Source organism: Serinus canaria, chromosome 1 (assembly GCF_022539315.1).
Source record: "Serinus canaria isolate serCan28SL12 chromosome 1, serCan2020, whole genome shotgun sequence".
Lineage (NCBI taxonomy): Eukaryota > Metazoa > Chordata > Aves > Passeriformes > Fringillidae > Serinus > Serinus canaria.
The window spans coordinates 4,947,469-4,974,406 of NC_066313.1; the positions used below are offsets into that span (position 1 = coordinate 4,947,469).

The 26,938-nt window shown below is 49.3% G+C and overlaps 1 protein-coding gene across 3 annotated transcripts in view; it reads left to right on the forward strand.

Annotated features, from left to right (window-relative positions):
• Window positions 1–26,938, forward strand: part of IGSF3 (immunoglobulin superfamily member 3) — a 94,605-nt gene that overhangs the window by 48,082 nt on the left and 19,585 nt on the right. For 2 of the 3 annotated variants that reach the window (XR_007780157.1, XM_050985333.1), the window contains exons 3-6: window positions 12,319–12,729; window positions 13,558–13,947; window positions 15,639–16,040; window positions 19,580–19,984. Coding sequence is in view for 2 of the 3 variants with exons in the window: in XM_050985333.1 (XP_050841290.1) it covers window positions 12,319–12,729; window positions 13,558–13,947; window positions 15,639–16,040; window positions 19,580–19,984 (1,608 nt within the window). In the remaining variant the exon portion in view is untranslated. The remainder of the gene's footprint in view (window positions 1–12,318; window positions 12,730–13,557; window positions 13,948–15,638; window positions 16,041–19,579; window positions 19,985–26,938) is intronic. The other variant, XM_050985414.1, reaches the window with a different exon arrangement.

A 26,938-nucleotide genomic window follows, 5' to 3' on the forward strand; every position in this document is an offset into this window, starting at 1 on the left:
TGGCTAGAAGAATGAACATTTTTCTTAAACAAGGATGTTTGGTTTTTTTAAAATCCCTTCCCTGCTTATTTTGGGCAGCAGTGTACAGTGTTGCTATGTAGTCTGTTTTGCTGTGGAGAGGTGGCATTTCAAAGAGCCAGGCTAAAAGAGCTGTTAGGAGCCTCAGGTGTGGCCACCTCTGCTAACAGGCCACAGGTAAGAGAGTGTTTCCCAAGGAATTTCTTGCCCAAGTGTGCCTGTTAATGGGAGCTGTAAGAGTCCAACTGGAGCTCCCTTCCCTCATGTATTGATTTCTCCACTCTCCCATCTGTGCTGTCATGGTTCCACTAGTTCTTCAGTCACCCTTGAGGTTGCCAGGGCACAGGAGACTTGAATACCAAATGTGCTCAAGCGAAGGTTTTAGAACACAAAAAACCCTACCAGAATAATTATGTGGAAAAAGAAAAAAAAAATACCATTTTAATGTCATAGAAGAAAAGGAACAGTCTAAAGCACTTCCCTTCCTTTTTGAAGCTGTATTTATAGGAATTTAACTGTGATCTGAAATATGATAGCCTTTAAAACTCTCCTGCTTTGTTACAGGGAACAAAACAGTGATAAGCAAGAAGGGAGGATGTGTCCTAGCTATGCCACAAAACAAGGCTCTTGAATCTACCTTCAGTGGGTTTTTTTGTTTGAGTGGGTCCCTTGTTTTAGACAGGATAGAATGCTGATACCAGTGTTAACTTTGGAGATTTTTATAAAAGAAAGAAGAATAAATGTGGGCAGAAGAACTACTGAAGTTTGGTTTCCTGTGGGTTTTGCTTCCTGGTTGAATTGCTAAGTATCTAAAAAAGTGCCATCACCACTTTTCCCTGATTCCCATACTCCCATGGTTATTTTCCAGGTGACTTCTTTGGTGTCTAAAGGTTGACTAAATGTTTCATTGTTTTCCACAGAGAAATATTAGTATGTAATTGGTATCTCTTCTGCTTCTCCAGCTATTTAATGAAATCTGCATAACTTATTCTTGAACTTCTGTCTTCCCTCTCATTTTGAGAACTTTAGCCATTCTCAAAGTAGTGGCCACTTGCTGAAGTCGGGTGGGAGACAGGTGCAAACACTACACTGCCAGGTGGTGCTATCTCCTCTGGAAGCCTAAGTATCTGTAGGAAGAGGTCAGCCTGAGAACATTTACCAGCCAGAGGCTGGTAGAAAAGGTGAAGATGGAAAAAGATATACTGTCCAAGAGTCTTGCAGTACTGAGAAGCCCCTCCTAAAGACTCTTGTCAAAAGGATTACCTTCTGTCTTGCTCTCTTGTTTTTCTTTCCTAGCAGCACAGCACATTTAGAGATCCCTCTTTCTATAACTGCTTAGAACTTCCCTTGCCCTCCTTCTGCTCCAGAGTCATTTCAGGCTGATGTGAGTTGGTGGTGTTTCCATTATGCTGTGCTCTCCTCCATCTGCTGAGCTGACAGACATCAGCAGAGTGTCTGCTGCTGTTCCCAGGCTTTTCTGCCTGGGTGTCTCAGCTAGTTAAACACCAGAGCCTACCTCTGCCCAGGGCATTCCTGGGGAGCAGCCTAAGTGAAATGCTTCATGCTGGCCATTTTGCCATTTACCTGCAGGCTAGGGAGCAGCAGTTGGGAAGCTGGCAGCTTGCAAAGCCTTTTGCACTTGGATGCAATGGTGAAACAAGCACAGAGTGGGAAAACTGTGGGAGCTGTCTGTGGATCTGGGGACAGGAGTGTGTCAACTGTGCTTGGCTCTCATTCAGAGGTTTTATCAGTGGAAGGGCTGGAGGCCCTATAAATAAAATGCTGAATTCTGCTGGAGTCAGTGCTATTGATCCTGCCCTGGAGACATCATGGAAACTTCCTATTTACTAGTTTATTTTGTGACTTATTTTCTTTACTGTTTTGATTTGGTTTCTTAATGCATGGCTTTGATGCACTTTGTGCCTTTGGGTTAATGAGAGGTGTGCCAAAAGCATCTTCTCCTAATTTTAATGAGAGATTTATTTCCTGAACAGTTATTTTTAAATGCCCACAGTCTCCTGCAAAGGATTTGGGGTGTCCTGGAAAACTTGGAGCACTGTGCTGTAGGAGAGCTACCTGTATTTTGAAAGACTGAGCTTTCCCTTCTGACTGTAACCATCACTGGCCTGTCTGTGCTGCTGAGATCAATGCATATAAAAATAAACTCATTTATTAAAAGGTACTAGTACAGAGATGCCAGACATTCTTATGCAGGAAGTCAGCTGGTTGTACATGCCACATTAGCTTTTCCCTAGCTCATTGCTGCACAGTTACACTTTTTTGCAATCTGGAAAGCCCAAAGATTTCAAGCAGAGCCATTTCACCTCCCTTTTACTTATCCTCCGTCCCTCAAATTACCACCACCTGAACTAGACAAAGCTTGGAGAGGAGAGATGACCATAGCCGTGTGAGTAAGAGGCCAAACTGCAGAAGTACAGTAGAAAATAAACTCTTCAAGGAAACAGATTTGCAGAAGTGGATGCTTTCTTGTTTTATCTCTGCTACCTTGACCAGATGGCAGAAGACTCTCAACTGTTTGGCTGAATTAGCTTTATTCATCTTAATTCTGCTTTCCTCAGTTTCTAGTAAAGGAGAGGAGCAGGTGGTCTTTGTGGCTGGGGAACTTGGACTCCATCCTGCAAGAGCCAGACTGTGCCTTACATTCATTATGAGGGTGCCAGCTTCAGAGTAACAGTTCTGACCTGCCAAAACCTTGTTGGAAGAAAGTAGCTTGGAAATATGCAAAAGAGCCACCACCCTTCCTTCCAGCTTCCAGAAATCCTTCCAGCTCATGCTGACTTTGTGGCTCCTAGATGGTTATTGTCTGGTGAAGATGTATGTTTGTATAATATGTTACAAATAATTTCTGTGCTTTAAACAGGACTGATAGACAAAGAAAAGTTTTCCACTGTCTTTGTATGGGTTTGGTTTTTGCCTTAGATTTCAAAACTTCTTCTCATCTACCTATTAACTATCCTATGTCTCTCAGTAATCTGCATATGAAGGATTGTGATTCTCTCCTTCCCTGTCTGTGCATCAAGATGCCAGTGTTCTCTCTTTGTCTTTCCATGGGAGCTTGAGACCCAGACCTGGGCTGAACAGGAATTTTGGCTGTAATAATAGAGAGTAAAGCCTAATTCTGTGCTTTCTTTGGTGCTGTGCTTGTGAGGGTTGAAATGCTCCGTTCTTGTGTGTTCAGCAGAAAAGTGGGTTTTGGAGGGAATGGACTCAGATTCTGCTTGCAAAAACCATCTCCCAAGTGTGCCTTGGTCTGTGTTGTCTTGCCCTGGAGGCAAAAATGAAGCACTGCTGAGCCTAAGGAGTAGTTCAGAAGGGGATATTGGAAGTTGTGATCATGGGCTTTGCATCTCTAGGGACAGGTTAGGTGCCCAAAGGCAGATGGGAGAAAGGTGCTTGCTGGTCTCAAAATATTCATTTTTGAATAAGTGAAGGAAAACCAGCTCTCACGTGCACACCTTGACCTCCTGTGTGATCTCTGCCGAGCTCTTGAAGCGGGGGCACTAATCTCTGAAAGCAGCTCTTGCACTCTTATCTCCTGGTGTTGCTTGTATAGCCGAGGCAGAGGAGAATGAATCCTCCTTGAAAATTGATTTTTGAGAAGGGTGACTTACCTGACTATAAAGCACCACAAACATCATTATAGTCCGGGGGGAATGTGGCCTGGGATGTGTTTTGAAATGATACTACATGACTCTCCTTGTTCAGCTGTTCATATTGCCTGCCTAAGTGCACTAGGTGGAATGAAATCAAGCTTCTCAAAAAATTGGAGAAAAGAGGATTTTCTAAGCTTCCTATTTCTGTCATTTCTTAACTTCAGCTTCAGAGGTGTAAAACATTAAGACAGTGTTGCCTGCACAGCTTCAGAGGAGCCCGGGCTGCATCAGCTCCGTGTTTGCTCCTTTTCTGCTTTCCCTGTGTGTCCTGCAGGCTCCAGGAGGCTGTGGCTTAGCAGGTTGCCCTGTGCTGCTTTAAGCCACAGCAAATTCCCACATCCCTGCTCTTAGCTCACAAGTGCTGTTAAGTAAAACACATCAGCTTAACCCTCGGTGGAAGAGTTGCGTGCTGATGCGCTCTGCCCTCGTGTTTGCAGTGGCTTAGGCTTGCCTTAAGCTGCAGTAGCTGCTGGTGCTCAGGATCAGCGGGAGAGCTAAACCCTCACAGAGGTGAGATTGTGGAGCAGGGAGGGAGGCCCAGGAGGGATTTGTGGTCTGTCTCACCTTGGCTTGCTGCTGGAGGTTATTTCCTCCACAGGTGAGAGGCTGGTGTGGCACATGGTGGTCTGCAGCCTGCTGCTGCCCTCCTTGGGTGTCTCCCCCAGGCTTTGTTTTGGAGGGGTCTGTGGGGTGCTTGGTGGGGCTGGGCTGGGCTGGCAGGCTGGCCAGGTGTCACTGAGCACAGCACCTGGGGCAGGGACAAGTCCCAGGGCCAGCATCACCCAGAGCAGAGCCAAGGTGTGAGTGTTACCTTTGGGAGAGCTTCGGGAGCAGGGCAGTGCCATGGAGTGCCTGGATCATGTCTGGGGGTTCTGTGGCCACAGAGCCTGTCCAGGAACCACCTCCTGCCAAGTGCTGGGTAATCAAGAAGGGCCATCCAGCCTTTTACCAAGCACAAGTTCCCTTGTTGCGGAGAAGCAAACATCCATGTCCTTTTGGGTGTCATCTCTGCCACCTCCTCAAGGCTATTTTTTACTTGCAGACTGATTTGCACAGTGTCTGCAGAGTGCATCTACCTCTCAGAGCAGGATTGTGAAAAAAAGTGTGCATATGTGAGGGAATAAAGGTTTTTCTCCCTGAGCTGGCTGGGAGATGGCAGCAGGGATGAATCCTGTGCTCTCTGCCCACACCCAGCTCATGGCACTCCTTGGCTGTCTCTCTGTCCTCAATGTCTTTGCCCTTTGGGCTGCTGTCATCAGGGTTCACTCCACTGATGCTCCAGATAATTTTTGCTTAATGAAGAAATGATGACTCTCACTGCTGGGTGCCGCCTTGTCCTTTTGCCACCCCTTTCTGGCTTCTCCTCTTTTTTTTTTTTTTTTAATTTTAATGAGGTTGCTTGAACTTTTCCACCTAAATTAGCTGTCCTAATAACCAGATGCTCCTTGGGATGCTTTGGGACAGGGGTGGCTAGAGGAGTAGGAGCTTGTTAGCAGGAGCCTGGCTTCTGCTGTTCCCAAAAGCAGCTTTAGCTGAGGGCAGGGGCCCTGAGTGTGCTCCCAGCACCTGCCACACTGCACCCAAAGCAGTCAGGGGAAGGGGGCTAGCATTTTTGGAGGAGCATCCACTCAAAGGAATGATCTGAACAGTGCTGTGCTAGTGGGGCTGGAGCCCCAGAGTAAAGCCCAAGGGAAAAGGGATGGGCAGGTGTCCTTTTTCCTGGAGCTGAAGCACTTGTGAGAAGTTCAGAAAGCTTCGACACTCCCAGGTCCATCAAGGACAAGCCAGAACTGGGGCTGAGCACGTCTGCTCCCCTTGCAAATGTGCCATGGGTGCATAGGGTGGGGGTTTCTGAGAGGGTCCTGGGGTACCTGCTGCCAACCCCTGTGGGTTTGTGTGGGGCTGGGGAAGCTGCAGGAGAGCATTGCTGTCCCATGTGCCTGGGGTGGGCGTGCTGGCTTCTGTCCATGACATATGAGGGGCCTCACAGAGCTCAGATGTGCGGGAAACAGCTCTTGCAAGGGGCACTGTGGAGACATGGAGCAGTTTGTGCAGTGGGACCCTCTGCCACTGCCTGGGAGGGAGCACAGCCACAGCCTCAGACGGATGGGCTGGACATGTGACAAACGGAGCCCTCGAAAGGCACAGAGAAGTTCAGGCCCTGAGTCAGAAAGCTGACCTAATTTCCACTTTTTGCATCTTCTGTATGATTCTCTTCTCCCCTTTCTCCTACATTAGTTACTTCTGTTCGGTTTTTTTTTCCTGTGCTCTTTCTCACTTGCTGCTTGAACTCACTCCCAGTTGCATTGGGAGATGCATTTCTATTGGCATAATCATTGCAGGCAGTTGTTAATGTACCAACAAGGATACCATTGTAATCGGAGGATTTATTACTGCTGCTGTGAAACAACTGCCATGCTCTCTCACTTAACTCTTCAGCTCCCCTCCTGTCTTCTGCCAGCAGCTCAATCAGTAGCAATCTGCCCTTTTAAAAGAGCTGCAAGCATGCAACCTGGGGATGTGTTCTTTTATTGTTTTTTTCCTGCTCTTACCATAGGATGCTGCAGTTATATGAGTGAGAGTGAGTTCAGTGCTTCACTATCCATTTGTGGATTGAGTTGCAGCTGAAAGTGATTTTGTTGTTAAACTTCTTATTTAAAATAAGATCTAAATACTTCCATGAAGATGAAAAGTATATTTGGACTGCTTTTCTTTAGGCCACAGCAGTAGTGTGGCCTAAAGAATCTTGCAGGACCTTGAAAGGAATTTACTATTTCAGAGAAGTGTATGACTTCTTTTTTAGTTAGTTAAACAATTGCTAGTATTTTATCTGCCTTTAAGTGTCCTTATTTTTCAGTGCAGAAGGGGCTTTGCTGAAGGAAGGTAATCCCCAAACAACCAGGCTATTAATACTTGTTTTTCCCTGTGGTAGTCAGAGCCTGTGGCTATATGTTGGTAGGCAAGGAAGAGAAGAGGTAAAGTTCTGCACAGAGACCCTGCACCCTCAATCACAGTAAAAATACCTCTTGGGGTGGTAGGTTTTACTTCTCAAATTCTGATCCTCAGGATCTTGGGCAGTGGAGACAACTCACAAGCAGCAACAACAGAAACACAGCTTTCCTCTGCCTTCAGCCACCTGAGAGTTTCTAGCTGGAACTTAAAAATAAAACAAGCTAAAGAGATGCTACCAGTGGTGTGATCAGCTCAGATATTTTTCCCCCTTGCAAAGGTGACATTGAGGGTCTTCATCAGTTCTGCAGCGTGACAGGGTGTGTGTTTGCTCCCTGCTGAAGGCACTGCATGTGCTCCTGACTGACAGGGAGGAGTGCCTGGTGCTGCAGCAGGTATGGATCAGCATGTACAGCTAATTGCCAGGCAGGAGGGCTCCAGAGGATCACACTGCTAATCTAGATACTGCTCCTGCCTTACCAGCACCTCCTCCCTCCCACTGCACGCCTGCACACGTCCCTGGATCCTGTATGGAATAGGAATCAATAGTGCTGTGGGGGAGGGATGTAAGGAACGTGGATCCCTGAGAGCTGCCAGGGACTGGGAGACAACAGGGCCCTTCCAGCTTGCTCTTGTGTCTCTGGTGGCAGACCCTCCCTCCTTCCCTGAGATGGCATGGGTGGCCACAGAAAGGTTAGTAGATTTTGCAGTCTAATAACAAAGTGCTGTGTTCCTCTTCCTGATATTCCCACCCTCGCTGCCATTCAGGTGCCTCCAGTACTCACCTCTGGCTTCAGCAGGGTAGCTCTGGCATTGCTGTTCCTCTTGAACATCTTGTTTTGGAAGGTTTGTTGGTGCTGAGCTGTGATCCCTATGGGGCAACAAGATGTTATGGGGCAGATGGAAACATATCTTTTGCACTAATTCCCTGCAAAATCCAGGGTGTATGTCTTAGCCAGAAACAGCTTTTTAGGGGTAAGGAATACATGTATTTGTTCTTCCTAAATAGTTCACACCTCATACTTGGTAAGCTTAGCTCTGTCCAGGTGTCATGAAGCAGGCAGCTGGGGGCACAGGGTGGCACCATAGAGTGTCTCTAAAGTGTATCAGTGGGTAAAAGCTATAAGGAAATCCAAGGGAATAAGGGATTGCTGGGTTTTGCTTGTTCTGCAGTGGCCCTGAGATGGTCCAGCTGTATTGGGTAGCCTATCTAAGTTGTTTTACTCCTGAAGAGCCTGAAGTGTAAGGCTGCTGTGGTGCTAAGTGATTTTCACAACATTGTTTCACCAGCCTCTGGCTCCTAGCCTGATGCTCCTCCTGGATCTCTTAGCAGGGAAACAAGAGTCTTAGGCAGGTTGGCTGCCTTGCCTGGGAGTAGAGAAAACATTGGTAGATCTCTGCTTTGTGTTGGCTCATAAAAGCTTTCATAACCCACCCCTTGGAGATGTTTGGGGTTTTGGAGACCCAAGGATGAACCAGAGCCAGCCTGGGGAAAGGTGAGAGACCTGGATCATCCTTGTGTGTGTGGGCAGAGTTCAGCATGGCACTGGGAGCTGCTGGAAGCCTGGAGCCTGTCCTGGGGCTTGAGAAAAGTGTGTTGAGGTGTGCACCAAGTGCACACCTGGGAACTCCAGTCTCTGCTCCCTACCTGTTTTCTGGGAGACTGTCCTGAAAGCCTGTCCTAATTTCAGGACAAGGAGCTGTCCAAGCCAGCTCCTTGTCCTGAAATTAGCCATAATTAGCTGACTGAGTTCTTGTTGATGGTGTTGTTACTGAGGTGTGTGCATTTGAGGTGGGTTTGACTGGAGCTGGGTGTGTAGGCTTTCTGAGGAGGGCTGCCCTGGCCAGTGGGAGCAGCTCTGAACTCCTCCTCCTGGGACTCTCCCTGGCTGAGTCCCTGACACCCTCTAGTGGAAATATTTATATTAAATACTTCAGGAGTTTTCAAAACACCCTGTGCTCAGCAGCCCATCCAGCACCCTCTGCAGTGACCTGTGGCCTGGGGACTCAGGAAATGCTGGATTCCTTGCTCTTAAGTGTTGTAAGTACAAGCTCAAAGCTGTCAACTGTGACTGGCTCAGGGATGATGGCACAGTAGATTTGCTGCCAGGAATTGCTTTTCAGTCACTCCTCTCCTTGTCCAGCTGCTTGCTGCCAAACCTAACATTGATTGCTGGAATAAAGAGAGTTCTGTTGACACTTGCAGAGGGTCATGACAGCTGCAGGGCTGGACTTGTGTTTGGGGACAAGGAGGAAGCAAGGCTGGATGCTGGGAGAAGTGCAGAGAAGGCTGCCTGGATGGCACATTGATGAGAGAAGAGAGGAGAAACAGGCAGGAGCTGGGTGAGAAAGAAAGAGCAAAAGGATGTGTCCTGCAGCATCCCGCTTGGCTCTGATTCAGGTGTGGCTCTGTTCCCTTTGATACAGGGAGGTGACTCTTATCTAAGCTTGTCCTTGCTTTCAAGTGGAGCTCAGCTAGCAGAGTGTCCCCAGAAGCCCTGGTGTTTCCTGTGGCAGGTGGCTGCAGGATGAGTGTGGGTGGCTGGCAGCAGCTCCCAGGTGAGCTCTGTGCTAAGACTCACTCGTGTCCTGATAATGCAAACTGATGTCTGTGACACCTGAGCAGGGTCACTGGCTTGGGAGGAGCTTCTCTTCCAAGAATGCACATCCTGCATGCCCTGGCCTGCCCTGGTGAGCACTATCCTGGTGTTCCCTTATTTCTCTGTGACTTACAGCCCTAGTCTGCTCCATCCCTGTAGCTCTCTTGTCACATGGAGTCACAGAATGGGTGAGATTGGTAGGGACCACTGAAGGTTGTCTAGTCCAGTCTCCCTGCTTAAGCAGGGTGCCCCAAAGCACATTACTCAGGATTGTGTTCAGAAGACTTTTCAGTATCTCCGGAGAAGGAGCCTCCATGGTCTCTCTGGGCAGCCTGTTTCAGTGCTCTTGTCATCCTCACAGAAAAGAAGTGTTTCTTCATGTTTCTCTCCTCCTACTGCTCAGCACCACCTTGACCCCTGCCCTTCAGACACTTGCATACATTGATGAGGTCTCCTCCCAGTCACCCCTTGTTGGTGCAGGCCAGTGGGGTCTGTGCTTTGGGAATAGCATTTTCTCTTCTCCTATCAACTTCCCCCCTGACTGAACACAGTACTGAGGCACATCTTACAGTGTAAATAAAACAGCTGTTTGTGCATCACTGGCCAAGAATGAGACTGTTGGTGTGAAGCACATAGCCTCCCTGCTGTCCCAGCCACCTCAGGGCTCTGGCTTGTTCCTCCCGGATCCTTGGAAAACTGGACTTTCTTTTATCAAACAAGTGTGAAGTCCTCCTGGTTAGGAAGGTGGCACTGACTGAATATCTGTCCCTGCCATGCTGACATAAGACAACAGCCTGAAGGCTCTGCGCAACCCAAAAGGTCTTACCAGTTCCTGTAACCAGGAGGATCTTGGTTGGCTTTTTTAAGTAAAGTAGCAGGAGGAATGCAGCACAGTGTGTCAGGTGCTACCACAGTTAAATTACAGCGCTAACCACACGCTGACACCTCCTGACTTTTCTCCAGGAGTGCACTTTGCAAAAACTTGCCTTTGTGGGATAAAGGATGCTAACCCTCCAGCTGGGTTATGACCTGGAAATACAAAGTCATGGTTCCAGCTGGCAAAATGATGTCTGTGCTAGCCTCCCGTGTGCTCAGGGAATGGTGTGACAAGTGCTTGTCTGACACCCAGCCTTCAGACAGGCTTCCCATTGTATTACTCCTGGGAAGTGGGCAGCTCCTTGTCTGGCAGGCCAAGTGCCTGTCCCTTCTTGGAGCATGACCTGGCTTGTCCTGCAAACCAGACAGGCTCCTGGGGTCAGCAGCTCCATGTGCTTACCCAGAGAGCAGCTGTGCTGCTGAGCAAGGCTGGGGGGCACACAGGGAACTGATGGGGTATGCAGGGCTCTCAGACCAGGGGAGAGAGGACAGGCACATTTCCTTCACAGGTATCTGCTTTTACCCCATAAGCTGTTGCACAGAAGCTCTGAATTCAAAGCATCTCCTCAGGAAAGTCACTCCAGCAAGATGATGATGAGGCTTAATTTATTTAAATAACATAGGAGAAGCTGTAAGAGCCCATGGCTGGAGGGCAAAGAGAAAGGAGCCATGAATCTGTGAAAATTACTCAGTAAGGTTTGAAATGAGAAGTTAAAAGCTTGTTGTGTAGGCATCGTGAACTGGCAAGGTTAGTTGTGGCTGTCACCACTGTTTGGGAGTCAGGATAAGGGAAAAGGTGAAGTAAGAAGGATCCTGGCCAGAAACTATTGCCAGCAAGCAGGGGATGGGGGTTCCAGTGGGAGGGATGAGGGGAAGGGAGAGAAGAGAAGATGTGGTGGTGACAGGGACAGAGACAATGACCTGCCATGTAAGCAGCCTTATAAGGTACTTTTCCTGTCAGGCAGTAACTTGAGTGGTGAACATGTAGTAAAAGGAAATGCTCCGATCTGGACTGGATGTGGGAAGATTTCCCTCTCATTTACTCCCAGCTTGTTCCTTTTTTTCTTTGCCCTCTTCTGATTCTGACTTTTCTGCCATAAATAATCCCAGTGGTTGTCTTCACTGCAGCTCATTGCTCTCTGTAGCAGTGCCTGAATGAAACAGATGCAGCTTCTGGCAGCTCAGCTAATTTTGTCAAATCATCCAGAGCTGTCAATGAAACCAAACTGAGATATGTTAATTATATTCCACTGATATGTGGCAAAACCGTGGGCATTAACAGGCTCACTAACACTGCCTGCAGAGCTGGGGAGAAGGTTTGCATTCTTCTTTCCACGTGATATTCCTTGAGACAGCAAAGTCTAGAAAGGCTTCTTTATTAAAAAGTCTCATCTTCTGGTGGTAAAACCTCTCTCTAAATCCAAGCAAGGTTGGAGGCCTGCAGTTTTTGGTTTTCATCCTGATTTTAGCAGTTGTACTTCCTTTCCTCTGGTTAATCAAGTGGAAAAGTAGCCAGCAGTTTTATCAAGTGCCTTGAGGTAGCTGTGTCCTGGGAGTGAGCACTGGTCAGGATGCAATTGTATTGCTGCCCTTAGAGAAGCCAGTTCCCTCTGAATGCAGAAACCCCTTCCTTTGGCCTGAGGGGGTCATTAAAAGAGGAAACAATATAAACTACAGAGAAGGGAATTGGGTCTCCTGACTCTTTTATAAGGGAAGATTAAAGGAACTGAATATGTTTGGCTTGGCCCAACCAGTGACTGCGGAGGGGTGAAGACCATGAGGTTGAGGAGTGGCTGAAGGAGAGAGGGGGCAAGAGAGGCATCACAGAACATGGTGGGGACATGATGGAGGAGAGGCTCCTTGTGACAAAAGGCCTTGATGGGAAATGGATGCAATAAACTGTGCTGCTCTGCAGCGTGACGGAAAACCTTGTTCAGTTGCTGGGGCCCACTGAGCAGGAATTTAAGCACCACACTTGGAGTTTGTGCTGCACATCATGGTCTTTTCCTGCCAAGGGCTTTGGGGACAGTTCTCTTCTTCCTAGGGGCTAAATGAGAGTTAACACAGCCTTGCTAATTCTTAATGTTTAATTGCAACTGTGAAAAGAAACTTCTCCCCCAGCTCTCTTAAGGTGTTTGGCCTTTGCCCTCGGCATTTTGGCGTTGCTAACTCTGGGCTGTTTGTGTCCTGCTCTGCTGCAGTGATCCCGGACTCGCTGCGGGTGACAGCGATCCCGCAGACACTGAACAAGGTGGAACACGACTCCCTGGAGCTGAAGTGCGAGGTGTCCAAGAGCACAGCCCAGCACAGCCACGTCTCCATCGCGTGGTACCGGCAGCGCGGCAGTGAGGCGCCCATCGAGATCATCTCCCTCAGCCGCGACTTCGTCCTGCGGGCCGGCAGCGCCTACGCCCAGCGACAGGCCACGGGGGATGTGCGCTTGGACAAAGTTGGGGAGACCACCTCCAAGCTCACCATCTACAACCTGCACCCCTCAGACCAGGGCGAGTTTTACTGCGAGGCAGCGGAGTGGATCCAGGACCCAGACGGTTCTTGGTACGCCATGACCCGCAAGCGCTCCCAGGGCGCCATCGTCAATGTGCAAGCCACTGGTCAGTGTCTCTTCTGCCTCTTCTCCCTGGGCTGGGCAGTGGGAGGAGATGGAAAATAGGGCTGTACCTTGTTAGGTGGCTGGGATTTACCTCACTGCTTTGCCATATGCCCCATTTGGGGGGCTGCTGGCAGGGTGAAACAGGGCAAAGGAGGGCCCAGGCACTGCCTGCAGCCAAGGGAAGTGTCAGCAAAGCGGCTTGGGTGGCAGGCCCTGTCTGCTGATGTGGTCAGGCATCTAGAGCTGGCACAGAAGCTAAAACGTGCATCTTAAGCACTTGGTGCTAGCATGGGCAGTGAGGATTTTGGTAAGTTAGGAGGTAAGAGTGATATAGCAGGGAATAAAACTAAAATTTTCAGCAAGCGCTTTTGTATCGCACAAGGTCCATTTACAAGTCAAAATTCTTCTCCTAGCCCCCAGCACAGGTTCCTGCTAAGGATCTAAAGACCCAGCTAAGCTCTTTGTTCCCCTTGGATATCCCCAAACGTTCTGCCTCTTGACTCTGGCTGAGCAGGGTGGGAGTAGGACTAGGCTCCAGGACCAATTTAACAGTGTTACCGGATGCTCCAGAGCTGCTACCTGGATGACAGGAATGTGACTGAGGAAGCCTTTGCTTGCTCTTTGCTCGATGGGCAAGAGGATAGCTCAGTGAGAGCACAGCCCATCTGGTCTCCCACAGCAAAAACAAAGACCTAACCTTTTTACCTCTGGATGTGCTTGTCTGAGGGCTATTGGCTATGCAGGGAGTAGCAAATTGTGAGCCCTTGCCATGAGGTGTGCTGGCTGTCCTGGTGGGCTTTGCCATCCTGACACAAGTCTCTCTCCCCAGACAAGGAGTTCAGCGTCCGGCTGGAGACGGAGAAGCGGATGTACATCGTGGGCGAGCCGGCAGAGTTCCGCTGCATCCTGGAGGCACAGAACGTCCCTGACCGCTACTTCTCCATCTCCTGGGCCTTCAACAGCTCCCTCATAGCCAGCCTGGGACCCAACGCCGTGCCGGTGCTCAACAACGAGTTTGCCCAGCGTGAGGCCCTGGGTCAGCTCAAGGTAGCCAAAGAAAGTGACAACGTTTTCGTGCTGAAGATCTACCGCCTGCGCCTGGAGGACAGTGGCAAGTACAACTGCCGTGTGACCGAGCGGGAGAAGACCGTGACGGGAGACTTCATCGACAAGGAGAGCAAGCGGCCAAAGAACATCCCCATCACTGTCATGCCACTCAGTAAGTAGAAGTGTGCCCATCCCCTCCTGAGGGCATTGCTGTACTGGGCAGGTAGCTGGGAAAGATGTGATATGCCCAGACCACAGCAGTACAGGAGAGGGAGGAAAAGTGTTCCCATGCTGTTCGGGCTTGGAATCCCAGCTGGCAAGATGTATTTCTGGTTTTGGGAAGGGGATGAAAAGGAGGGGTATGTGTCGGGTTTATAGGTGGGGAGTCATGCCCTCATCTGGTAATGACACCAAGCTGGCAGTTCCTTTCTTGAGCTGAAGGTACATGTGACAGCCTCTGACTTGCTCCTCACATCTCGCTCCTGGCCTTGCTCTGCGGGGAGCTGGGTGCTCTGTAAAGTACTCAGCAGACATAGTGGGGAGACCAGCTTGGCCTTGGTTTATCCTGGGAGCTGCTAGGTTCCTGCAGGCTGTTATGGTGATTCAGCTGTCTTGCAAGACAGCTGTACTGGAGGAAACCAGGTGTGCTTGAGCCGTAGGGCTCTTCAGCATGGAGCTCCATCCTGGTCACTGTGTGTCGGCCAGCTCTGGTGAAAACAACTGGAGGCTTGCCTTGAATCACATTTATATTTGAGAGATAAACATGGTAAATATAGAAATAACAGGTTGAGAGGAGAGATTCCACTGAGTCATTCCTTGTTTTGCTCTTTGAAACTCTGGTGGCCATGGCACGGTGAATCTTGCATGGGTTGCCCAGGCTACCAGTGGAGTGGCAGTGGGCTTGGACCAAGCAGAGGGTAGCTGCAAGAGGATTTCGTGCTTTACTGGCCTCCTATCTCCGAGATTTGTAGGGAAATGCGGCCCTTTCCTCTAGCCTTTTTTTTCCCCTACTCATTTCTCCAAAAGAAATTCTATTTCTTTTCTGTCCTACCAATATTTGGTCTCATTTGTTTGGTACTGAAAATCACTCTAGCTAGAAATCTTGCTCTGGATAAATTTCTAAAACGTATTGTTTCTAGACCCAGCCACCTTTCAGACAGATTTGATTCTTGCTTTTGATAAATAACCAGCTGTAGGAACAAACGTGATGATTTTTTTAAGGGTGCTAAGTGTCCATAACTCTGATGGAAGGCAGCAGGAGTAACCAGCACTCAGTATCTCTGAAAAACCAGCCACAAAACCTTACACCTCTGGGAAGCTCAAGATACCAGATTTTTTTTTTGAACATTACCAAACAGTGATAGCTACCTATAGTGTCACTAACAGTGGGAGTTTGGGAGAGCTTCTCCCAAAAGCTGTTGGTAGGAATGGATGTGGCAAGATGATGATCAGGATGACGTGAATTGAAAAAGCCACAGGGCGCTGGAAGCTTTTTTTTTTTTGGCAGAGCCAGTTGGCACGCAGTGCCTATTGTAGCAACAGAAATTCCCTCAAGTTTTGCCAAGATCCCATCCCGGACCTGTGACCAGAAGACACGGCAATGTCTCCTGAGCCGTAGGCAGAGATTTCTCCCAGCTTTGGCCTACACCTGCCTTGAGTGTACAAGTCACCAGGAGCAGCTCGCTGCCCACCAGCTGTTTTTGGATGTGGTCACGCATGAGGTTAAGACGTGCCTGGACCCAAATGCGTGGGCAGTCTCCTGCACCTGGTGGAAAGCGTCTCTGGCCAGCAGCGTCCTTCTTGCAGCCCGAGCAGTGGCGAGTGTGTATCATCTCCCCTGTGTGTGTGCGTTTCTCTCCTTAGAGACCAGCATCTCCTTGGAGATAATCAACAACGCCACCAATGTCTTGGAGGGAGAGAGCCTGCGCTTTGGCTGCAACGTGCGCTCGGGCTTCGGGCCCCAGAGCCGCCTGTCGGTCGCCTGGCAGCTGGTGGACAAGCTGAACCGGCGCAGTGAAATCGTGCGTCTGGACCGGGAGGGCACCCTGCACCCCGGCCCCGCCTACGCGGAGCGCAGCAGCTACGGGGGCATCCAGGTGGAGCAGGTGCGGCCCGGCTCCTTCACCCTGGAGATCTTCAACAGCGTCAAGGCGGACGAGGGCCACTATGAGTGCCGGGTGGCCGAGTGGACGCGGACGCTGGATGGGGAGTGGCAGATGGTTGGGGAGCGGCACACGAGCACCCCGGTGTCCATCACTGCTCTGGGTGAGTACTTGAGGCATGGGGAGCCCTGGGGCCACGGTCCCCCACGTGCCTGGCCGTCCCCCAGGAGGTCACCTGCATATCACTGAGGCTGTTCTCAGAGCTCCTGCCTTTGCTTGCCAGCAAAATGGAGGCACTCAGCAGCCTGCCTGCAGCTCCTCGTAGGTTGGTGTGAAACGCCTGCGTGTGCCCTTGCATGTAGGGGCAAAGTCTGAGGGGTGGCTGTGGCAGGAGCAGAGCAGGGAATGGCTGAGGAGAGGGATAGGGCTTCCAGAGTCCTTCAGAGGAGAGAGGCTGCCAGTGCCATGATGTGTCCTGCCAGTACTGGTTCTGGGTTTTCGTCAGTGCAGTGGTCGTGCTCCCCTGGCAGCCCATGGACATCAAAGCCTCCCTGCCTGCCCTGGGTAAACCTTACTTCTGCCCACACCAGATCAGGAGTGCGGAATGCTGGGCATCTGTTGACCGAAAAAGCAGAAATGATGAGCATCTCTGACAGAAAGTGTGAGTCAGGAATGGTCCTCACTGCCTCTGCAGGGAGGCACTGAGCTGCTGGCCCAGAACCACAGTGTTGTCCATGACCAAAGTAAACCAGTACCTGGGATCATTGCAGCTGGTACTCTGCTCTGCCAAGGGGCTCCTCTATTTCCAACACAGTGAAACCACATCAGTTTAGGAGAGGGCAGGCAGGGAGTTTGACATTGTGCATGGATTGTAAGTTACTTTGGTTCTCTTGGCTCTTGGGTTGGTTCCAAAAGGGATCTGCAGAAGGCTGAAGAAGGGATGACTGCTTCTGTGAGGCCACTGATTTTCAGAATGCCAAGGCTAAGACAATCAGGGAGCTCTACTGAAAGGTTGAGATGGGAATTTTGGAATTTTGGTAGGAGGGTGGGGATTGTGTGGCTCCTACTGGTACTCTGAAGTATTAATCTTAAGCTTTGACAAGATGTGTGTGAGACCAGACTTCAAAGTCATATTGTATTCTGATGAAAATCTTGCTTTTTTCCTCCTTTCCTCTCCTTTACTTTTGACCTCCTTTCAGAGGCTGTTTTGTCTGGAGTTAGAAATCTTTTCTGGATAGCTCCCAAAAGCAGGTAGGGACGTTCTTTTGTAAAGAACTAAAGCAAGATTCTCATCTAATTTCAATGGTGTCTTCCTTAGGAGGTCAGCTGCATTTGGCCTGCTACAAGTCCCAAGTGTCAGCCCTTCCCTTTACTCTGCCACTTGTAAAAGTCTTGAGATGAATCACTGAGATTTTAAAATGTGTCACTTCTACTCTTGTTAAAATTTAAGATGCTCAGAAGCCCACAGCAGTTCCAGAAGATGTGATGGAAAGGTTGTTCCACCTCCTCCGCTCCTCAGTCACTGGCCGTTGAGCATGTTCTGTCTAGGCTTAAGAAATTCCTGGGTCTCTTTAACTAGCAAAGCTGAAGTACCTTATAAAAATATAATAGAGAAACTATTGAGTATTGGTTTGCTGCTGAATCTGGTTGGGGTTTTTTGTTTTTTTTTTGTTCAGCTTCATGTTTTTGAAATGTCCTGAGAAACTCAAATTCAGGGTACTAAGAAAAAGCAAGAGAGGTTTATGGCTTCAGAAACTGCTGTTCTAAAAAAAATGCAGTAAATTTAGGGACACATTTCAAGTTAAGGTCTCATTGTTTGCAGCCTGCTGGGGTAAGAAGCTCTTCAGCTGATGATGTTCAAACCCACAGATCTAACCACAGCATGGTTCAGAAGCAGCAGCCAGAAGAGAGAGATGTGCTGGCTGAAGAGACCAGATGTTCCTGAACTTCTGAGGCTCTTGAATGCATGGCACAGACTTAAGTCCCAGTCTGGCCATGGAAACAGGGATTGAGGGAGTGGTGTATTTTTGTAGGGAGGTTTTACATCAAATCAATCCACTTTTATGCTTTTTGTTCCAAGTCCCAAAAGAAGAAGAGCTTTTGTTTGTTAAGTGCCATGACCATGTTGATGGAGTTGAAGACCTGAGAAACACACCTGGCTTCTGCATGACTTCATGAAGCTTCCTTGCCCAGGCCAACTGGAGAGTAAACTTGATGAAGTCACCCGGTCTTGGTGAAATTAAGTTGGCTTTCCAGGGCCTTCTCTGGCTCGGGGTTTCTCTGAGCTGTGCCTGCTAACACACTGGGGCAGGGGGGCTGCTGCAGGGTCTGAAGGTGAGGGTTTGTGTGGGGTTGAGATGCAACAGCTCTGCAGGGGAGGCAGCCTGGGTCTCACACTGCCCTCCTGGGTAATCACTGAACATGCTGTGAGAGGCTTTAATCCTGAAGATTGACCTGTTTTCTCAGTAATTACACGTCCTGGAGCTCTGGCACGGTGACGCCATGGGTTGTGGAGGCACTTGCTGGAAGTGAGCAGATTTGGTGGGCTCCATGCTGTGCCCGGTCTGCCTGCAGCAGCAGGGAGCTCCTGGCTCATCTTTTAGAGCCAGTGGCACGCTGAAACTCCATGCTGATCCAGAAGATGTTCCTTTTTTGAGTGTGCACTGTCTGGGGTCTCCTCCAGCAGTGGCAGCTCTGCTGAGAGCTGGGGTGGTCAGCACTGCAGGGAGAGGGGGAACTGTCAGCCCATGTGGGATGCCCCATGGAGCCTCTGAGGAGGGGAGCACTTCTTGGGGACATTGGCAGAAGAAAACAAGGTTCCTCCTGAGTCTGCTGGCCACACTGAAGTGATTGGAAGAGAAGAAAATGTTTCTCTCTGCAGCTTGGTTCAAATGAACAGTGGAAATACTCGGCCTGAATATGTATGCCTGACTGGCTTAGAGTTGGCTAACTGGAATATATTACCTTTTAATTACCAATAGACTGCTGATTTCAACTCCTCTAAACAAACAGAGTGCTGGGGGTAAACAAGTCAAAGTGTATTGACCAGCTTGCAGAGTGGCAGACATGTGAGAATAACTGCATAAAGCTGTCCTGGAGTTGTGATCTGGAAGAGAACAATAGCTGTGCTGAGTGAAGAACAGGAGCAACCAGCTTCTCTTTCAGTTTGCATCCATCCTGTAGTTTTGTAACCATTGCCACCTCTACAATGTATGTTTTGAAGGCTGCTACATCTTGCTTTCCTCATTCTTCCTCCAGCTGCAGCAGCCAGATGCAGACTGGGGTTGGGGGACAGGGTGGTACCCCCTGCCCAAGAGGTGGATGTGAATCACAGGGGGCTGCTGCTGAGTAGCTTCTTTGCCAAGTGCTCTCCCTTGCCATTGTGCTGCTGCATTTCCATACAGGGTTTTGCCAGCCTGCAGAAGCTGTGTCTCAGGGGATCTCACTCCTCTGGGCAGAAATCGAGGGCAATCCTGCTATGGCTGCAGCCCGTGCTCACCCCGGCCGTCACTGCTGCTCAGGCCGCCACCACCACTTGTGTGTTTTTGCCTCTGCTTTTCACCTCACTTGGCCATAGCACATGAGAAGCTGACACAACTCGAGTGGCTGATCACACCGCTGGATGACCACGCTGGCTTTTGCATGCTGACAGCGGGGCCCCCTTAGGCAGGTGTCTCAAAGCCCTCTCCTCTCTTCCCGCAGAGGCCGGATTTGCCGTCACCGCCATCTCGCGCACCCCGGGGGTGACCTACAACGAGTCCTTCGACCTGCAGTGCATCATCAAGCCCCACTACCCGTCCTGGGTGCCGGTGTCGGTGACGTGGCGCTTCCAGCCGGCGGGCAGCACCGAGTTCCACGACCTGGTCACCTTCACGCGCGACGGCGGGGTCCAGTGGGGCGACAGGGCCGCGGCCTTCCGCACGCGCACCGCCATCGAGAAGGCCGAGTCCAGCAACAACGTGCGCCTGAGCATCAGCAGGGCCAGCGACACCGAGGCTGGCAAGTACCAGTGCGTGGCCGAGCTCTGGAGGAAGAACTACAACAGCAGCTGGACCAGGCTGGCGGACAGGACCTCCAACCTGCTGGAAATCAGGGTCCTGCGGCCAGGTGAGCGATGAGGGTGTGTGGAGGGGGCTGGGGGGATGGGGTACTCTGTGGTCAGGATGACCCCGAGATGTGTTGGAGTCTCTTTTGCCAGCCTGGCAGCCAAAGAAGGAGTCAGGATTCTTCTGTTCTGGTTTTCAAGGTTGTTTATTTGCTGTTATATATAACATTCTTTCTCTGACCCACTGTAGGTCTGTCTGGCAGGTCGGGTTGAGGCACACTGGCCACCCTCAGAGGCAGTGTTATCTTTTTATACTAAAAACTAAGTGTATATTACAATAATTTTCCAATACCTATCACCTATGTTAGACAGTGTGTTTCTACTCTAAACCAATCCAAAAGTGCCAACATCACCCAGAAGATGGAGGCTGAGAAGGAGGACAAGGCACACCCAAATCCCTCCATCTTGGCTTCTGAACCTCCATTCTAAAAACTCAGAATTCTACTTTTCTATCTTGTTACAAACTAACTGTCATTCTACTTAAACTTTCCTGGCTTGTGAATCCTCATAAAAGGTTGGTAATTGTTTTTTCCAAGGGCTAAAATCGAAGGCACAGGTGTTTTTGACTCCATGCCAAGGTCTCTGAACTCCCTGTCAGGGTCTTCAGTCCTCCAGGGCAGCCAGAGGAATTTCCTGGGTTCTGACAGGGTATGTGCTGGTGCTGCAGAGTTCTCCTGTTGTATTTGCAGCGTGCCCTGTGGCAGAAAGGAATGATGCATCTGACTCCATGTTCTCAGAAGGCTAATTTATTATTATATTATATTATATTAATTATATTATATTAATTATATAGTATATTATATTATATTATATTATATTATATTATATTATATTATATTATATTATATTATATTTATATTATATTATATTATATTATATTATATTATATTATATTATATTATATTATATTATATTATACTAAACTATACTAAAGAATACAGAAAGGGTACTTACAGAAGGCTAACAAGATAATAATGAAAACTCAGGACTCTTTCTAGAGCCCTGACACAGCTTGACCCTGATTGGCCAATAAGTCAAAACAATTCACATGAAACCAATGAAACAACCACCTGTTGGTAAACATTGTCCAAACACATTCCAAAGCAGCAAAACACAGGAGAAGCAAATGAGATGAGAATTTGTTTTCCTTTTTCTCTGCGGCTTCTCAACTTCCCAGAAGAAAATCCTCGCCCAAGGGATTTTTCCAGAAAATATGACTGCCACAGTCTCCCCTGAGTTAGGATTGCTCTTCTGGCAGTGAGTGATGTTTCTCATCACTCTTGTAGCTGGCTCAGCTCTTTGACTGTGATTATGTTGGAGGTCCTTTATCCACCTCTGGGCAAGTGGGTCCTCTCTTTGCCTCTTGTATGCTGTTCCTGGGGTTTTCTTCTGGGAAGTGAGGTGGCTGAGCTCAGTCCAGTGTCTGGAGTGTTCCTGTGAGACAGAGGTGGTTTGCAGGTTGCCACCTCCATTTATTAGGGCAGACTCTGAAAAGAGGGGAGAAGAATGGGACAAACAGGATCAAAGAGAAGGATGTGTTGCCACCCTAGCTGCATGTGCACCGTAGGTGGGGTGCTTCTGCTCTGGTCTAATAACTGGGCACATCTCTCATTCTGTTGGAGGCACCTTCAAAAACAGATGGTGATCAAAGAGCCTAATACTCATCCTCACCAGAAATTGACCCCTTTTGGCTGAAAGCCTCCGTTGCCGTGGGTGCCCACACAGACTGTGCTGCAGATAAGCAAGAGGCACCTGGTGTGGCAGGGGCAGTTAGAAAAACCTACAAGGTGCTGTCCCTGTACTGAAGTGAGGGGCCTTCTGTAGGCCTTGTCACTGATATTTTGGTGGTGTCCCTATTGTGCATGAAAAGCGCAAAGGCCACAGTAGCTGTGGGCTTGGCTGAGCTGAATGGTGTATTGCTGTCTTGGCCTTAGGGATGGAGTTGGTGTTTGGAGTGAGGCTTTTAACCCCTTCAAGGCTATTGGCTCAGGTCCTTCCTGCATGTGTGTTCTCCTTTTGTGTTCCTGTGCAGAAGGGGTCCTTCCTAGGGTCTCTACTGGTTGGGCTTTATGTTTTTCCCATCAGTATCCCTCTTCATAATCCCTCCACCTTCCCCAACCCTGTCTTTAGACAACTCGGGGGATGCTGTGAGCTCAAGCCACCTCATGAGCCCTCCATCATTTTTCTTCCCTCTCTCTCCCTTGCCCTCATCTCCAGGTTAATCTTCTCCATTTATCTTGATTATGCTGCCTTGTAATACATGTTTTACTGCTTGCAAGGTCGAATTGGGGATGTTCATCATTTTAGCTTACTTCCTTAGGAAGCAGTGTTGAATGGATGTGGTCCCTGGAGTAACATGCTTCTTCCCAGCCCTATGCATGCATATCTGTGTGTGAGACAGAGAGGGAAAGAGAAATTCTTGATAACAGCTTCAGGAAGAGAGCCTGTATGTCACAGCTCAGGGTGGCAGGCAGCTCAGTTAAACTATGCTCTGGCAGCCTGTTGTTCTTTACTGGAGCAGTAACACTCAAGTGATGCCTTAACAGAACAAGTTGTCCAGGTCTCCATGGTTTTCACCTCTCCCTGTCTCCCAGCTGCTCAGCAAACAACTGCAAAATAAATCTTAGCTGTCAGTTCAGTGAGCCTTGCATACTGTTTGAGACTTCATGGCTCACAGGTGGGGGTGGAAGAGAAGAGGGACGCCTCAGAGCTCTCCGAGCACCATGGCTGCACCCTCTCTGTGTTTTGTTACCATGTCCCAGGCAGCCTCTGGGAGCAGGTGGTTGATGTTCTCCATGACTGAAATGTTGGCAGTCAGACCAGGGACTGCTCTGGTTCTCTCTGGTTTTGCATGTGGCAGAGGGTCGTACTGTGTCTTTCCTGGGTGTTTGGCTGGATGATCTCCAGAGAGGATCCAGGATGATATGGGAGACACCTTCCCCAGATATTTCTGAGTGAATGTCCTAGAGCCTTCCCAGTCAAACCTGTGCTGATGAAGTGGGTGCTGGATATTTAGATAAATATCCAAGGCTTCTCGAAAAAGGGTCACTCAGGACCGCAGAATTATTAAACAGCTGAGAGAGCTGTCTGTCTACTTCTGTTCCACTAGGCACTAGTTATCTGAGGTAACTTCAGGTTGCTTTTTGTTGTCTCAGTCCTATCCTTTCCTTTGCCATTAGCCGTGGCTGTCTGCCTTGACCCATATGCTTGGGGTGTATTATCTCCACTACCAGTCCACTAAGGGACACCATAAAGAAGAGTTTTCTGGAGGTCTTTTGGCAAATGGAGCCAGCATGTGTTTCTAGACTGTCAGTTAATGTGGGGATTCTAGTTCCCTCTCAAACCCCTGCTCCCTGTATGAGTGACCTTTCTATTTGACAGGTTCCAGGTGCAGACATGGAAATCAGTATATATCAGCCTGATATACATAAGTGTGTTGAGGAGAGAAAGGTAAATTAGTGGTGGCCTCCTTGCTTTGTGAAATGCAAGAAGAAATGAGCAGTATTTTGAGAAATGAAACATGTAGGGAGCTGAAGGAGGGGGCATGGAAGGCAGGCAATGGCAGCATAAACCCAATTCTGAGTACAAGGTCTGCAGGCATTATGGCACAAGTCTCCTGTGTGGCATCTGAGCCAGATTTGGCTTTTTAGAGTGACATTCCTGATCCCCTGGGATCTTTCTGTTCTAAAGACTGGCAGTGTGAGGAAATTCCCTATAAAGGGTGCTCGTTGTGTGTGTGAGACGTTATAGAGAATTTAGGTATCATGTAAGTTCACCATCAGTAGCACTGGGATCCAAAGCTCCCTTTCCTGACCTGCTGCTCAGTGTCATGCAAGCCTGCACACCTTGGGTTGAGAGCTCATGTGTGCTTTACAGGGACAGAGACCTGCGCTGCTCTAGGGCCACTGCTGAGTTTTAACTTCCATAGGCTGGGGCAGAAATCCAGGCTGGTGTGGAGACATGACATGACTGGAGACCAGACCAGCTAGATGGCCTGTGGCTGTTTCATTTTCCTACAATGCAGTGCTCTCCTTTTTACTTCCATCTCTCAAGATGCCTGTTGTTTCTTTCTTGGTGAGCTCTTGTTGCAGCAGAAGGGGAAGAATAATGAAAGTGCATCTCAGTTCACACCAGCTGCTTCCCTGAAACCAAAGCTGGCAGGAGACCATGCAGAGTAGTGCAGTGTGAACTAGACGTGAGCCCCGAATGCAGGAGTGGAGATTTCTTTTGTGTTTGGGGCTCCCCTTCTGCTGCAGTATCTGGCCTGCCTCTGAAGACCTGGGTCTGTCATCCCCAAGGCCCTCATCCCTTTCCCCTGAGGGTTCACCACCATTTTCCCATCTAGAGACATTGCTTTGCCCTTTGCTTTGCCCCTTTCCAGGTTGAGAAGAGCATCCATCATGCAAAGGCTTAGTAGGCTGATATTTGAGAGATCCATCAGGATTAGCTGTGTACTGTGCTTGGAGAGGACATGTGTGGCTCTCCCTGGCACTTACAGTTTCCTTGGATTTTAGAGGAAGCAGAGGTACCTGTTAGGGGAAGCAGATGGTTCCTTTTGAATCCAAGTGACCCTGGAAGTGTTTGATTCAGGCTGAGCGCTCAGTGCTCACTGAGATGCCAGCTGACCTCACTGTCCCCTGCCCCCTTTCTTGCACAGCACGGAGGGGACACAGCACCTGGGCTCTGGGTCCTGCCTGAGAGAGGAAGGTGGTAGATAGGCTCGGACAAGTCAAGGGGAAGACCCAAGCACTGTCAGGTAGGCTCTGTTCCCATCTCCTCCTTTGATCTGGCTTCTCCCTGTCAGGTGTCCAGGGATGAGACAGCAGGCACTGTCTGGCAGCAGTGCGTGTCCGTGTGGTCTGCAGGACTCAGACAAGGGCAGCAGACAGTGCACCATGGGGGCTGTGCTGCAATCTGGGCAGGCTTGGGTATCTGCAGAATGCTCTCTCTTTTGGCAAGGAGGCTTGGGGCAGATTTGTGCTGGTGTATTAAATTGCCGTTGTCATTGTGTGTGTTACTGCTCTTATCATTCCCCTGCAGCACAGACAAGGGGGTGATTCAGCAAAGTCCTGGGGTCTGAGTGCTGGAGAGTGTGTCTGGCAACAGCAGAAAAAGAAAGCAGGGCTTTCACACAACACCCTCAGAGCACCTTGTCACCCCTTTCATACTCATGCAGCTCCCCATGCAGCTCCCCGCCCCTCCATCCTTGTATTGTCCCTTGTCCTGTTCCTTCGTGACTAAATCTGGATTGGGTGCTTGGGGAGAAGCTGCAATCACCTCTATAAATCAGTCCTCTTGCTGCTGGGTTTTTGACAGTAATGAACATGGGAGGAGGGATGGCAGGGGATGATAACTGAGGAGACTCCAGGGGTGCTGGGCTCCTCACTGCTTTTTTGCAAGCCAGTCTCCAGCAGATTGATTGACCTGGGAGCCGTCGAGCAAACAAGGCAGTCATGCTCTTCATTAGAGCATTAATTATCTTCTAGAGGCTCTCCAGGGGCAGCTTCTTAAAGTTTTCTTTATTAGGAGCTGTCAAGTTGAAACCATCATGGAGGGGGAGGGTGGAGGCTCATCAAGCTGGCCTTGGAGGAGCTGGAGGTGGCTTCTTCCTGAACGGTACTTTAGGAGTGGGTTGAGCCAGAGCTGTGCTGTCCCTAAAGCCCTGCATTCAGGTTGGTGCAGAGCCCTGTGCTACTTTTCTGCTCTCCACAGGAAACCAGGGAGTGGCTGTGCTGGGCTAGTAATGGCCAGAGAAACCTAATGAGTGGACAATGAAGGACTCTTACCTCTTTGTCCAAGCCATCCATGGCAGCCACAGAGAGACTATTCAGTCTCATGCTCCTCCTTCTCTCTGAAGGCTCAGTGAGCAGCCAAGCAGTGGATGGTTGTGACTGCAGACTAAGGATGCTGGGAAGATAAAGGAGGCATGAGGCAGAGGAGAACTAGAAAAGGAGGCTGCTTTATAGCACACTTAATGCTGGGAGAGGGGGACTGATTTTCAAATAATTAACTACCAAGGCATTTGTGGAGTATAGTGAGAAACTTTCCTTAACTCAGATACTACTGTTAATGCCTTTATTTCATCTTATTTTAGTAATTTCAGTGTTTAAGGAATCCTCTCATAGATGGATGTGAAGAATGCCTTTTGTACTAGAGGTGGCCAGTGGATACTCTCCAGACTCTTGAGTGGAGGCTCAAGCAAGTGTTTTCAAAGGCCACAAAGTCTGTGCTTTAACCTGACACTTCTTGCTTCTGGCAGCATCCAGCGATAAAGTTAAGCAAGCAGAGTTAATGAGCTGGAAACTTCCTTACAGAAGTGAAGTCTGGAAACTGAAGTTTGCTGCTTGCTTGATCCCAGAGTGGTTTTGCTCTGTAGAACAGCACTGCTTCCCTGCTTTACTGCTGCCTGCTCCATCTGGCAAATGGTTGTACCCGTGCTTGAGTGCTGAAGGAGTTCAGGAAAAGCTCAGAAGAGAGGAGCCTGTTCCTCAGCAGCCATGGCCTTGTGCTGAGCAGCCTCCACTTCCCTGTGTGCTCAGGGACTTGCTCCTTTCCCTTCACTGCCAGTGGGGTAAGACCTGCTCTTCTTCCTCAGAGCTGCTGCTCCTTCCTTCCAGCGCACTGAACACATGAAATAAAGGGGCTCAGTGTTGCATGACCCCGAGCTGTCCCCTTGTGTGGACCTGCATTAGTGATCCAGCTGGAGCCCTTTTTCTTCTGCAGATAGCAGAGGTAGAGTTAATTCTCCTACTCATGCCCATTTGCCCTGGGGAGCTCAGTTGCCACACTTGCCAGGTCCTCTGGGACAGGTTCCCCAGTTAGACTTGCTGACGCTTCCTTGGCACAGTTATTTATCCCAGGCCAGCATCCCAGGGTGCTTTTTCTCCACATTTAGCCATCACTCCCTCCTCCAAACATCCCTGTCCTCCTGGGTGTAAGCAGCAGGGGAGGGAGCT